This window comes from Pyrgilauda ruficollis, unplaced genomic scaffold, assembly GCF_017590135.1.
Source record: "Pyrgilauda ruficollis isolate IOZ18807 unplaced genomic scaffold, ASM1759013v1 scaffold62, whole genome shotgun sequence".
NCBI classification, from domain to species: domain Eukaryota; kingdom Metazoa; phylum Chordata; class Aves; order Passeriformes; family Passeridae; genus Pyrgilauda; species Pyrgilauda ruficollis.
In genome coordinates, this window is record NW_024527933.1 from 1,970,567 (window position 1) to 1,984,514 (window position 13,948).

Here is a 13,948-nt window from a genome sequence, read left to right on the forward strand (position 1 = left end):
TTCAAGAGTTCTTAGTCCCACTTTGAGAGAAGATGGTAACAGATTTTAGCTGAGGGGAGCAGTTTTCACTGATGTGAAACCATCAGTGTGTTCTGATGTTTTCTCGGATTTGTTTTCTGTATTCCAGCCACTTCTACCAAGGCTCTTCAGTTCACACAACCGTCCCAGCCACCATTCTTGGAGCTGCAGAGAATTGTGTGGCTCTAAGTGGTGCTTCAGGTGCATTTTGCTGCTTTTAGGCAGGGGCACAGTCATCAGAGACACACTGAATGTGGTGCTTTTGTACCACTGAAGTCACCTGTGGGGGAAACAAAGGCACTGGTAAGAAGCTGGATCAGTTTGGTGTCATTGCCGTGGGGAGAATTAACTGTAGGTATAGACTCAGTTGTTTAATTCAAAGTATTTGGTGCCAGAGTGTAGCCCAGAAGGCAAGTAATGATCCCAATTTATTTTTTTGTTCTGTATGTAAACAGTTAGATAAGGGAGAGGGGTTTTTACAAGCTGTAGTTCTCTAGACAGTGTCCTTAATTGTCTGGAAAGGTCATGAGAGCATGAGAAAATGTGAAACTATTTCTGCTTGGAGCATGAAATGACTGGGGAGTAAATCAGTGATTCTGATGTAGAAGAGTTGTGGGTACAGCCAGGGGGATTGCTGGGCTTTATGGAAGTTTATGAATGTTTAAGCCAGAGATTCTAAGATGCAAAAAGAAATAATTTTATTCTAAGATAAGAAGCAGGGTGCCACAGCTTCCCTTAGCCTGGAGAACGCCCTCTCTGTGTTCATTAGCTTTGCTTTCAGAGGAGTCTGCTTGTTCAGAGGGCACCAGCACCTGCCCTCAACTTCTGCCTCGTGACCATTTTCATTTAAAAGTCTATTTTGTTGCCTAATAAAGGTTTGGCTTTTAATTAATTTTGTATGGTTCTGACATTGCTGTAAGGGATCAGCTGGAATTCACTGTGGGTCAGCAGGGCTCTGGGTGATACATTCCAATAAATACATCTGCAGGTAGCTGAACCACAAAGGTGGCCCTGCAGCTGCATTCTGATGGGAGCAGGAAGGGCTTTCATAACCTCTCACAGCCTCTCTGGCACTGGAAATCAGACATTTTGGCACCTCTGCTTCCCACTCAAAGTTCTTCATGCCTTGTGAAGAGGAAAGTTGGCTCAGCTCAGTGTTTATTATTTTCTGTCGCTGTCTATTCCGCTTTTTAAAAGTGCCTCTACTCCCTTCTAAATCCCCATTTGGATTCAGACTAAAGATCTATCTTTTCTCCTGGGCTCCTGTGGCCACCCAAAGCTGTCTGAAATGTAGATTTTTCTGCAGCCTCTCCTGAGTATGTGGAATCACGCTGACACTACAGATACCTGTTCTCCAGGGATTGTTCTTAATTCATAAATGCTACCATGAGCCACGTCAAATCACTGTCACCGTGCCTCCTCCTCTCCTCTCTCGGCCTTGTAACAAGGACTTATTAGATAATGCAGAAATTAGAGGAATAACACCTAAATTCATTAAGCAATAAAATTAATTCGCGGCCTGTAATTGTACGAGCAGGAGACCGGTAATTCCTGTTCGCTCCGGTTTCACAGAAACTCCACCCTGGCAGGCGCTGGGGCAGCGGCGGTGCCGGGCAGTGCCCGGTGGGGCAGGAGCGGGCGGAGCAGCCTGACATCCCCAGGGCTGCCTGCCGCACCTTTCCCACCGCCTCTTGGCTCTGGAGAGCTCGTAGTTTCCTTCTGGTGAAGTTCTGTTGTGCTCCAAAGTCTCCTTTCCATCGGCACATCCCGCGGCGGGAGCAGGAACCTGCGCTCCTCCTGCCCCGTGTCCCGGTGCTGCTGCCTGCTCTGGCATTCCGGGCATTCTTCCCTTTCTCGCTGCCTCTGATGAAGTCATCACCTCTCCTTCCCTCCTTCCCGGCTCCTTCCGAGTGCCATGGCATGTGCGCTGCTCACCAGCACGGCTTCCTTCTGGTGAGTTCAGGGAGACCATCTCTCCTCGCTGACTTCTCTCCCAGCCTCAGGTTGGACCTCCCTTTCTTGTCTGGAGCTGGAGCAGGTTCTTATCAGGAAATCAACTTGCTGGGAAGTGCCTGCTTGTTTTTATTCCATCCAGCAGCCTTGCTTTGCTTTTGTTCACGCTGTCTCTTCCACTGGCTGATCCCTGGAATTGTGTGAGGGGGGGGAGTGTGAAGAGAGATGAACAAACAGGAGTTCATGTATTTTATTCTCCATAATGAGAGTGTAATCCTGATGATCTCTTGGACTAGTTGGGATTCACAGGAGCAGGTGATGCAAATGGAAGAACACCTCACTTGCTAAGTGAAAAGTAAACAGTAGTAACACTTGTTTGTGTGTTTGTTACACATAACAACCTGCTTGGAGCAGTGTCTGAGAAGTGGAGTCAAAGGAGGCAGTGATGTTGGCTGGGTTAAACAAGAGTTTGGGTGCCAGGAGCTGCTCTCAGCCTGTTCTGCTGCTGCCCTGGAGCCCTGGGGAGATTGCTGTGCTGCTCCATAACGATTCTACAGCATGAAAAACAGGCATGGAAGAGTGGAGTGAGGATTAATTATTCTGTCAGTTCCAGTGCCTCGAATAAGTTAACAAACCAAATGTGTTTATTACTGTACAGAAAGAGTTTCAGAAATACTCATAAGCCCGAGGTCCTAAATTAATGTGCAGTGTTTGCAGTGCTGTGTGTCCTCTTGGCAGTGGGATATGTTCAACTTAAAAACCTCCTGGTGCCTTCCACAGCCAACAACGTGTTGGCCCAGCTGTGTGGGGATAACCTGGGAGAGCTTTCAGGGGCTTGATAATTTCAAGGAAGTTTCTCTTGGAAGATCTTATTGTGCACATGGGGAGACCCAAAACACTGCAACCTTCTGTAAATATTTGGAAAAGCAGGAGGCCCTGTTGTTTATTTCTCTCTCTCCTGTGTTGTATAACGTGGATGAGCTCTGGGCCCTCTGTGCCATTGAGAGGTGACACGGAACTGCCACTATGCCTGTCCAGACAGAGATGGAAATTCAGGAGAGGTTGGGAGGAAAACACCAAAATCAAACACTGAATCTGATCCCTTGAAACTTGCTTATTTTATGCACAAGTGGGCAAATTTGACAGAAATCCCAGCAAATGAGGCTGGAATGAGTTTCAGGAGGTGTGTGCTATCTGTCTGCCCCAGGAGAGGGGAGGAAAGGCAGCCCAGTGTCCCTGGACCTCGCTGGGCAGGGAGAGCTCTCCCTCTCTGCACCAGCAGTCCCAGTGTAACTGTCCATGGCAAGGTGGGACTATTTCCAGTGCCTAACCCAAATGTCTTCTGCTGCAAATGAAGACATTTCTTTCTCAGCCTCTAGTGACTGTGTAGTTTTTATTATTGGTTCACAGTGCCCTTTTCCATGGCCCTGGGCTTGCCATGGCAGTGTGGCTGATGCCAGGCCCTGGGCAGAGTGACCCGGCCTGAGATGGTGCCTCCAGTCCTGAAGAAGTAAAAAGGGCACTTAAACCTTTATATATTCATACTGCTCACCAAGTAAATGCTGTACATTCCTGGAGTTACTAATTTACCTGTAAGCTATTTTTATTAACCTTTAAAACAAACAGCTCCCCCCACATCCCCTCCAACACCCACACCCACCCCTCCTCCTGGTTATTTCTGGTTTCTTACAGAGGGTTTTGTAACATGTCTCTCCTGCAGTGAAACCCACAGTGCTTAAACAAAGCTAAAATGGAAATTTGACTCCAAATATTTCATGAACTGTAAGTTTCATAATTATAGGAGGGTTTAGGTGCTAAGCCAGCTCTGTGTTTGGTCTCGGGTCACAGTGGTGTGCTTGCTGGTTCTTCTTGGAGTATATTTTAATGATGAAGTAAGAAGCTAAGGTGGGGGGCTGTTACCCCTATAGAGGTGCTTTCCCTCAGTGCTGAGCAGTGCGTGGGGCTGGGGAGAACATGGGAAAAGTAATGTCTTGTAGCTGCCTTTTACATAATGCCACCGTTCCTGTTTTCCAGCCAGGTCTGTGAGAAATGCTTTAAACAAGGTTCATTTTTCCGGTCATTAAGAAAATGCAAAGCAGCTTCTTCAGTTGTCATCTCGAGCTCACTTTCAAAATGCTGAAATTGAGTAGTTTCTTTATGACAGTCCAAAACCAAAAGAAGGTTTAAAGGAATGGGGTGGGAGCCTGAATCTTCTGAGAGGATTTTACTGCTTGAGATTCAAAGTGCAGTTTTCTGCAGAGAAATTGCCCCAGACATTTGAAGGCTCGGCTGGAAGTTGGGGAAGCAGTGAACTGCTGCTTTGGGCTGGCTGAGTTTCACACAGGTTACATGACAACCAAGGAAGATGTCACTGAGCCAGCACCTCGCCCTGTCCATGGCTGGAATCTCAATCTGTTCTTTTGGAATGGTTTGAGACACATATCAGGAATTGTTGGGTGGAATTGCTGGTGTTAGTTGTTTCTTACAGTCAGGCTTTGGCACGGCAGAACCTCGCTGAGGAGACAATGTCCATGGAAACGCTTGGCTAAGGAGGACTCTGGAATGATTTTGGGAAGGGGAGCTTGTTACAAGGTCCAAGCATCACTGAATGGCAGCTTGGAACTAAATCTGTTTCTCTGAGTTCCATGGTGCTTTTAAAGAGGGTTTGTGAACTGAGGAAACATCACCTTATGATGCTGTAGCTGACCTGTCCTAACATCTTTCTAAATCTCCTCAGTGCTGAGCATAGTTGTTAATTTTGCCTTTTCAGCCCCCTCCCTTCCTTGCCAATGGGGATGGAGGTAAGTATTCCTACCCTCATTTTATACTTTATCAAAATCAAGATTTAATGATTTTTTCAAAACACTGCAGCCTTCTGTAAATATTTGGAAAAGCAGGAGGCCCTGTTGTTTATTTCTCTCTCTCCTGTGTTGTATAACGTGGATGAGCTCTGGGCCCTCTGTGCCATTGAGAGGTGACACGGAACTGCCACTTGAAGATCTTATTCTGAACATGGGGAGACCCAAAACACTGCAGCCTTCTGTAAATATTTGGAAAAGCAGGATAGAGGAATTAGAGAGGTAACTTAAGCATCCTGTGCCTCTGACCCCATTAGCCGTTTCCCCAAGGAGGATCAAATCCATGAGTGCACGGGTCTGTACTTTGCATATAATTCTCACTCATCTCAATGCAGTTTCTGTTTACTCATCTGCCGACTGGAAATAATGATAATGCCAACCTGCCAGGCATTATCTGAAGCTTACAGTTGTATAAAAATGCTAATTGTTGAAGGTGAAAGTCTTGCTGATGGAACGTTCTTCCAGGCAGCTCCGGGAAATGCGAGTGGAATCCGTGGGGTTGTCACGCTGCCTCATTGACGAGAACATCTCAGAGGGAGACAGCACATTCTGCACGGCCTGCTGGCCCTGCTGGGCTGTCCCTGTGCTGCTGGGTTTGTAACTGTCCCTTGTGTTCTGTCCCCCAGAGTCCCCCCCGGAGCGCTGCGGGCAGAGGCGCAGCATGCCCAGCGGCATCTCGGAGAAGAACCCCGCCATGGAGCCCGCGGCCACCGCGCCCTTCCGGGTCACGGTCAGTGTCTCCCCTCTCAGCAGTGCTGTGGGATCCTAAGGAGTGGCCTGGGGGGCTGCCAGAGGGGAAAGGAACCTGCTCACCCTGGGAGAAGGAGTGCTGCGTGTGAAACTGGCTGCTCACTTGTTTGTAGGGAAATGGGGTGCTGTTAGACACCGTCAGCAGCAAGCGGCTGGCAGATGTGTCCTGGTGGAGCAGTAGGGTTTGAGTGGAGTCTGGAGCTTCACTTGGGAGACTTTCCTGGAGAGGTTTCCTTGGTGAGTCCTGGTGCAGTGTATTCCTGGGTGCATTTACCTGTCTGCAGCTGTACAGTGTGTGCTCACACTCCTACAGAGAGCAAATCTCCTCTGGTGGAACCTGTCATTAACTCACAGGACACCTGCCAAGCTGGGATTGCCCAGAGCCTGGGATCCTGCCCCAGCAGGAGCCTGGAGGAGCCATCCACTTTTTCCATGGCTTCAATCCCTGTGCTTTGAGGTGTCGCTGGTTGTTCTGTACCATGACTAACAGTGGTCTTGGTGCTCCATGGGAAGGGCACTGCTGTGTTCACTGACAGGCAGGAGGAGGGACCCCAGGAATGGGATCTGTCAGTGCTGAGCGCTGGCTGGCACTGCCCGGTGTCAGCACAGTGTGAGGAGCGTGAGCACAGAGTCTCCTCCCCACTCCTGCTCACATCAGGTGTCTGGGCTGGCTCTCAGCACACACAGCTATTTTTATTCAGAGAAGACACAAATGGTCTTGCAGCAGGTTTGCTCCATGCAGGTTTTCTCTGCAGGCCACACCTTCTTTACAGACTCAGCTGCTGCTTACTAAAGTCAGGGAGGCAGAACCAGAATTTCAAAGCAAAGACAATGGTGCAATCTGAAAAAAAATAATATGAGCACACCCAGTTCACCTGAGAACATTTGCATTGGTGAATGAGTCACGATTAGCAGTTTGGACAAGTAGTTTATTTTAGTTCTAGAAATTGCTCTTCCAGCCATTAGAACTTATTGATCTCAGTGAATGAATATCCTTGAACCCTAAACACTACTGCTGGTTAGTGAAAACAGCAAAACATGATGGGAAGATCTGGGTTCTTCACAGGACAGAGGATTTGGGAATATTTTTCTTAATGTCCTTGTAGTCAAAGAAAAGAAAAAGCTGTTTATTCCTTTCCAATGGCATATATCCTGCTTTTTGGGTTTTTAGAGAAGCTATTCCAACTTTGAGCAGCTGGTGGTGGAACAGCTGATGTGGGATGCAGTTCCTTGCTTTAAGCAGCTCTGTTACTCAGTGTGGATTAAATAAGGGCAGCCATCACATGGGTAATACATGACATTTGTCTTCTCTGAGTTCAAACCCAGCCTCATCTCATTTCTCCCCTGCGCCCCCTCCGAGTGTCACTGCATTAATATGAATGGCTTCATTAGGTACAGTTGGTGCTGCTGCCCAGCCTTCAGCAGATGTCTGACTTTAGCAATATATTCTCCCTCACCTTCCTTCATTAACCAGAGGAACATTAGCAGTCAGTCCACTCCAGCCACTGGGAATAGTAATTAGTGCCTTAGTTTAGTGGTAATGGCATTATTACTTTTGAGCCTGCTGTTGTAGGTTTGGAAATTGTAAGCTTTTCATATTTTACAGCTGATTGTTCTTCCCTGACATCTCCATCCTTCTGCTGTTGAGTCTCCAAGGGCCTGGGAAGCTCAGGAGCCATTGGATTCAGCTATTTTGGCAGTGTTGCATTCCCAGATGCTTTCTTTCTTTTCAAAACTAGAGCAAACTAGGGTGGAAATTTGAGAACTTCCCTTCCCATACAGAAGTCTGCCAGGCAGGTTACAGATAATTGGGCATTGTGGTTTTTGAAAACAAGAGCTCCTGGTAGTTTTTGAATTATAGAATATAAACCTTGAAAATCAAGTCCTGTTCTTACCCCTTCTCCTGAAAGAAATTTTTTGTGAAGCTTCTTAAACTTGGAAAAATCTCCTCTAGTCCTGGTTATCTCATGCTGTACAAGAATTATTTTCCATGTAAATCCCTCCCTTCACTTCCGTGCTCTCAGAGCTCTGTATGAGCTGATGCAGAATGAGAAACTCGAGGCTCCAACCCCAGTGAGGCTGGACCTGAGCTGAGGTCCCTTGTCCTGAGCCTGCTCTCAGAGCCGGGTGTTCAGATTTCAGTCTCCACTTGCAGTGGGCAGCAGCTGGTGATGCTGCAGGGCTGGGGACACCTACTGTCCCTTCTCCATGGCCGTGGTTACACCTTGCTTTTAGGAGAATGCAGGGAAGCATTTTGCCTCTCAGCACTGAATCCCAATAACTTGAGGTGTGAGATGGGTTAAACCTGAAGTTTGTGGGGTATTTTGTCAAACTCAGGGGCCAGAAGCTGGGCAAGTCTGCTGAGTGCCAGTGAAACCCCTCACTGTGCCCACCTTGCAGGGAAGTGCTGCAGGGGAGGATTTGCTGAGGCTCCCTGGGCAGGACTCACTCCCATCCCATCAAGCACTGCCATCTATTGACTCCTTCTGTTAGAGCCCGATTTACTTCATTTTCTGGGAAAATATCCCAGGCCAAGCAAAGTCCAAATTGCCAAAAAACTTGAGGAAGCATCTGTATTCTGTCTTTTACTGGACAGAATTAGGATTTCTTCCTCCAGCCCTTTAATCCTCAATTCTAGCATTAATAATTTGCTTTCCAGGAGCACCAAAAACACTTCAGTGCTTCTTCTGGTTGAAGCCACATTGGCCTCAAAAATCCCCCAAAACCACGCCAAAACACAGTTTTTCTTCTCCTTGTAACATGAACTTGTTTTCCTGCAGTTTTCCTGCCTGGCTGGGCTTGGTACACAGCTGAATTTGCAGTGATCCATCATAAGCTACTCTTACAGCATTCCTCCATCTATCCTGGTTTTAATCCTTGATAAATGAAGTATTAAATACTAATGGCAGTAAATGGAAACTCCTGGAGAGATGAAAGTGAAGAGCCCTTCTGCCATTCCTCCTCACTGAACATAATCCTAAATAATGGGATCCCAGTTCAAGCTGATGTAGACAAGATATTGAAGGGTTTTTTTCCCCATGTTTTTGCCTGTGCATAATTTTTTTTTTTTGAAAAGCAGTCATGTAATATATATTATAATGATTTCAAAGATTCTTTGGAGAATTTATGCTCCTGTATTATGTGGGGAGTGGAATGGCACTTCCCTCATCATGATCACCCCTCTTTAATTGAAATGTAATTGTTTACTAAACCATTGCAGCTCAAAGGAAAATTACTGTCATTTTGGTCTGTGGCTGCATACATTAAAGTGCCCCTTTTGCAGGAATTGAATTTAAGGAGAAAAGGAACATTATCACAGATGATATATAAACATAAAGCCATTATCATTAAACTGTCAGCTGCAACTGACTTTGGGTAACCAGTGCTAGTGGCAGCAAGAAATATGGAAATTACTTGGAGAATGTATCTGTCAGTTCAGACACCACTTCTGCAACAGGACATGCTTGGAAGCTTTGGGGTTGTGAGCATTTTAGGGATTGGAAGAAAAATGAGGTCATTCTCAGCCTTTGCAGTTGTTTCCAGTCTCCCTGGTTCTGCTTGGCAGAAATCAGGAGGGCTCACTGGCCCTCAGAGGGGTTTGTCAGGTACCCCAGCACCCACACCTCACACCCTGAGTATCCTTTGTGGATGGATTTCCAGGCTTTCCACAGAGGTGCTTCGCTCCTACCACCCTCATTTTCCAGCTGGGAAAAGTGAGGGAGGGTAGCTGACTTAAATTTGATCATTCTCCAAAGCCCAAAAATACATCCTGAGCTGAATTTCTTAATTTCTAATTCCCAATCCTGGTGTTAACCACTAGCTAAGCTATTCCTAATTACCTCTCTGAAATCCTCCTCAGTTTCAAGAGAATTAAATATTCTCCAAATTGATGCTGTAATGTGAAAATGAGTAAGTGGGTTCCTGAACTCCCAAGTCCTTGTTCCTAGGGCAGAAATGCCTTGACTTTCTTACTGTCTCTGCCAGCACCTCATGTTGTCAAATTCCTAATTGCTTGTTATTTGAATTAGAGCCCTCTGCCTTATTTTTCTAAGTCATCTTATTAGCATGAATCTGTATTTTTGATCTTTAATTTTTGCTTGTCCTTTATGAGATAAATTCTAGTTCAGGTATGAAGAATAAATTTCATTTTGAAAAAGGCAATCTTTTTCCCTATTCAATGCTCCATAGCACAGGGATTGGAAAGTGAACCTGACTGTAAAGATATTTTTAATTCTTTGAGTCTGACCTTGTATCTTGAATTTATTTTTTTTTTTTAAGTAAACCTGGAATTTCCAGTTGGGGAGCACTGGAAGGCAGCATGGTTAGAGATAGGAGGGACTGTCAGATTTCAGCACAGAGCTGCAGTCCAAACCACTGAGGATTTATGATGTGCATCAAGCAGGAGACAAGAATGACAGGATAAAAGACATGGTGCTATGACCTGCTTCACTGAAAGGGGCTCAGCAAGGCAGGGTATGGATTTTTTCCCTTTTTGAACTGAGTATGTTGCAGGGAGGTCTCTTTGTCAGAGCCTGCAGCTGTCTAAAGGACAGTTTTAGAGAAAAGAAGAGCATAGGGGCTCATCAACAGCTTAATTCACACACTGAGGCCGTTTCTCTACAGAAATATGAGTGATCCTGTTGTAGGTTCTGTGGGGTTCTGGCCTGCTTTTGATTCTGTCACACCAGGGTGGTTGGACAGCAGAGGGTTCCTGGGGCAGGGCTGGCTCTGCTGTGGGGCAGTGAGCAGGGGATGGGGCATGACCTGGTGCTGCTGCATCCTGAGGAGGCTTGTGAGGATCCTCACAGTGCCCTGGGGAAACCTGCAGCTTCCACTGAGAGGGAAATGCCACAAATCACCCGATTTCTGTGCCCCAGCACCACTGAGATGTGTTGTGGGCTGGGGCAGGAGCTCACGTTGTTGCTCCCTGTGTGAAGCTTGGGCAGTGGATAAACAAGGAAATTTGTGCTTCTGGGGAAGATAAAAGTCAAATACTGAGTGGGAAAGGGGAAAACAAATGTTTCAGGAAGCTGCCTGGCTCTGCAGAGGGTCCAGATTGGCACAATTCCATTGATTTTGTTCAGCTGCTCCAGATGTTTACACTTTCTCAGCCTCTGAGGACACTGGACTGATCCCTCTGGGCTGTGTGAAACTCATGACTCCAGGCAGGGCTCAGGGTCCCAGGGTGAACAGCAGAAAATCCTTGGAGTGGGACAGATTCCTTTTGCCAGGAGCAAGGGAAGGAGTGAGGGTGACAAAGCAGCTCCAAATTCCCTCTCCCCAGAAAGCCTGAGCAAGTTTTTTTGTGTTGTTCTCCTGATTTCATGACTCTCCTCAGATCCCTCCATTCCTCCACTCCTGGGGAAGCAGTGGTGTAGCCAGATGAGAAATACCAACAGCTCCTCTGTGTTTTCATGGAGAGAGCCCATGGGAGGAATATTTAACATTTAGGCAGTAAGTAGGGCTAATAGGAAATGCTAATTCACATTTCATTCTTTTGATCAGTGTATATTGAATGATAATTACAGTGATAGTACTTGGCACTTCTGTAGCACCTTTCATCTGGAGCTGTTAAAGTGTTCTGCCAATCTGAATGAATTCAGGCTTGCAGGCACTGGGGGGTTGCAATTTACCATAATGCCTCAAAATAAATGGGAAACTAAGGCCTGGGAGGATGATACCACTTTCCCCATCATTCAAAATCTGTATGAAACAGGGCTGTGTAGTACTGCTGCTGGTCATCTCATAAGAAACAAAACCAACTCAAGGCATCACTATAAATGGGGAAAGTGGTTTAAACCAGCCAGGTGACTGACCTTTAGTCTCCAAAACATGTTTGTTTGGCATTTTTTTGTGGTAATTTAACAATTCAATATGCACTCGTGTGCTCTGATGTATTTTTGTTTGAATTCCTCCCACAAAGACAGAGAAACAATCTCAGATTCTCCCTGGATTTTTCAGCAACATACTTGGATCCATATCCATTCTGTAGAGACTTCCATCTCCAAAGGATGATTTGAACAGAAATGTTCGTTTCAAAGCTACTACAGGAAAACATTTGATATTGTTTTAGTCTCTTCCCAGGAAGCCCAAGTGCAAACAGCCTGGACTAATTGATAGGCTGTAGGGAGGCAAATGGACCTGACTGGTTTCATTTCTGTGGAGTGAATGAGAGGCAGAAGGTAAACAAACAAAAGCTTCAATTTGTTTAAACCTCTGGGCACTGAAAGCTCTCACATTGCTGGTAGCACAGAGAAAAGAGGGCCATTAGAATATCCAACATGACAGTGTCCCTTTAATTTGTTTCTGGGTCACAGATAAAGAATTGTCCTGCAGATATGAAAGGTAGGATAATAAACACATTCCATTCTCCCTCTTTCAATAGCACTGACATTGTGCTTTCAGAAAACAAGTCAAAGAGTGGAAGGCATTATCTGAATCTCCTGGAGACTGGAACGAGTGCCCATTGCATCAGGACCTTCATCTCTGAACTTCTTCTCTTGGGAATTTGTACTGCTTTAGCTCAGAGATATTCAGTATTTGCTTAAATGCTGAATTCATTGCACTGGAGTTCATAGAAATCTGTGTCATTGCCACAATCACCCTGAACAGTTTTCAATTTCATTTCTACCAAGTTTTGTTTCTGAGACAGATTTTTTTCCCTAGTTTAGACTAGACACTTCTCCTTAATTGCCAGAACATATTTTGAGCCATAATTCCTTGTTCTTTCACTGCAGATGGTTCACATGGCACCTGTGGACTTTGGTAATAATGAAATCATGGGAGAGATGCCCCATCCCTGCTGGCAGTGATCTTGTCTGTGTTGTCACCCCGTGGAGGTGGCTGAGCTTTAACAGACACAGAGGAGCTCATGGCCTTTGACTGCATTGTTTGGAAGTTGTTTTGGAGGTTTCTTCTTCCCCTCCAAACCTCAGCCCCGTGTGAGGCAGTTTCTCCAGGTGGTGACACTGTTGTTCCAAAGCCAGTGCAGCTGCTCAGCACAGCAGGTCTGCTTCTGTGCTCTCCTGGTGACTGCAGGGACCCAGGACACTGCACCTGCAGAACTTCCATTCCTGGCTCTGGGTGGAGCGCACATGGGAAGATGACATTGATTTCTAGATACTTTTTTCAAACTTTAGTTGCCATGGAAACAAGATTCCCTTTCTCCTCCGTGCTGTCACTTTTCCTCAGCACTGCACTCTGATAAGCAATAGGCTGTGTTTGTCCTCCCCACTCTCTTTTTCCCAGTGATATTCATGGCTCAGGCATCAAGGATAATTTGAGAGAGAGTGGGGAAGCTCTGCTGCTTCTCCTGAGGTGTTCAGGTGTTCCCAGGCCTGGCACTCTGCCAGAAACTTTCTTGTCTTTATCTTCCTCCATAATTACAGTGGATCGTATCTTCCCTGCAACATTTTTCAAAGCACCAAGGAAATTAGCTCCAGAACTAATCATGTCTTTATTTCCTGGATGGCTCCGTGCAGTTCCCTACAGGGCTCTGCAGAATGGGATTCACCTGAGCACTGTAACCTGTCCCTGTCCCTGCCCTTGTCCCTCCCTTCATTCCTGCCTCTCACAAGGTCATCTCCATGGCATTCCCATGATGGCACAGCCTGGACTGAGTACAGAAATTTACTTTACATTTCCCAAGGAGTCCCATGGAGGGGAGGAGTGATGGGTACAGGTTGCTCCTGGCCAGAGAACATTCAGAGACAAAAAAGAAAATTTTTTTTTTTGCTGTTCTTAGGGGGTGGAGGAGGAGACCTTCATATCCCTTCCTGAGAAACAAGGGAGTGTCCCAGCTGGTGTGGCACTGGCTGTGACTGAGGGACACGGCTGGCCCTGCCCTCGGGGCCTCCAGGAACAAAGCCTTCCTTGATAATTAGCAACCAAGTCAAAAATAGTTAAGGAAGAAGTGAATGACACTTAAATCTGCCTGATAGAATTGAAATCTCCTGCGGAGTGGCAAAATTCTGTTTTAAAGATAGTAAATCCACTGCTAATAATTAGGCAAGAAATAGTGACTGCTAAGACCCAAAAATAGGATCTGTCACTTGCAATGTCTGTCTTATTATTTTGAGGGATAAACCAGCAGTGAACTTAATTTTTGCCTCCAGTTCCTGAAGGATATTCTTTTTGGTTTGTATCTTTCAATGTGAGTGTTTTAAGAGAATTGTCAATTGTGCTGCTTCACATCACCTTCCTCAGCACCTCAGCCCAAAATCAGACACAAAGTACGAGCTGAGGAGGGAAAGGAAAGGAGTAAAGGTGGAGAAAAAGAGCAGGGAGTAGTCTTGCCTTGGTTTTCACTTCTCTCTGAGCTTTCTTAATCAAAAAGCTCTCTGATCTGTGTGTTCTGAAGGATGGAGAAA

The 13,948-nt window shown here is 46.0% G+C and overlaps 1 protein-coding gene across 5 annotated transcripts in view; it reads left to right on the forward strand.

Moving 5' to 3' along the window:
• The window catches only part of LOC121362488 (DAB2 interacting protein), a 150,799-nt gene that overhangs the window by 34,774 nt on the left and 102,077 nt on the right, over window positions 1-13,948 (forward strand). For all 5 annotated transcript variants that reach the window (XM_041484045.1, XM_041484044.1, XM_041484043.1 and 2 more), the window contains exon 2: window positions 5,456-5,559. In XM_041484045.1, the coding sequence (XP_041339979.1) occupies window positions 5,491-5,559 (69 nt within the window). In that variant the 5' untranslated portion in view covers window positions 5,456-5,490. The remainder of the gene's footprint in view (window positions 1-5,455; window positions 5,560-13,948) is intronic.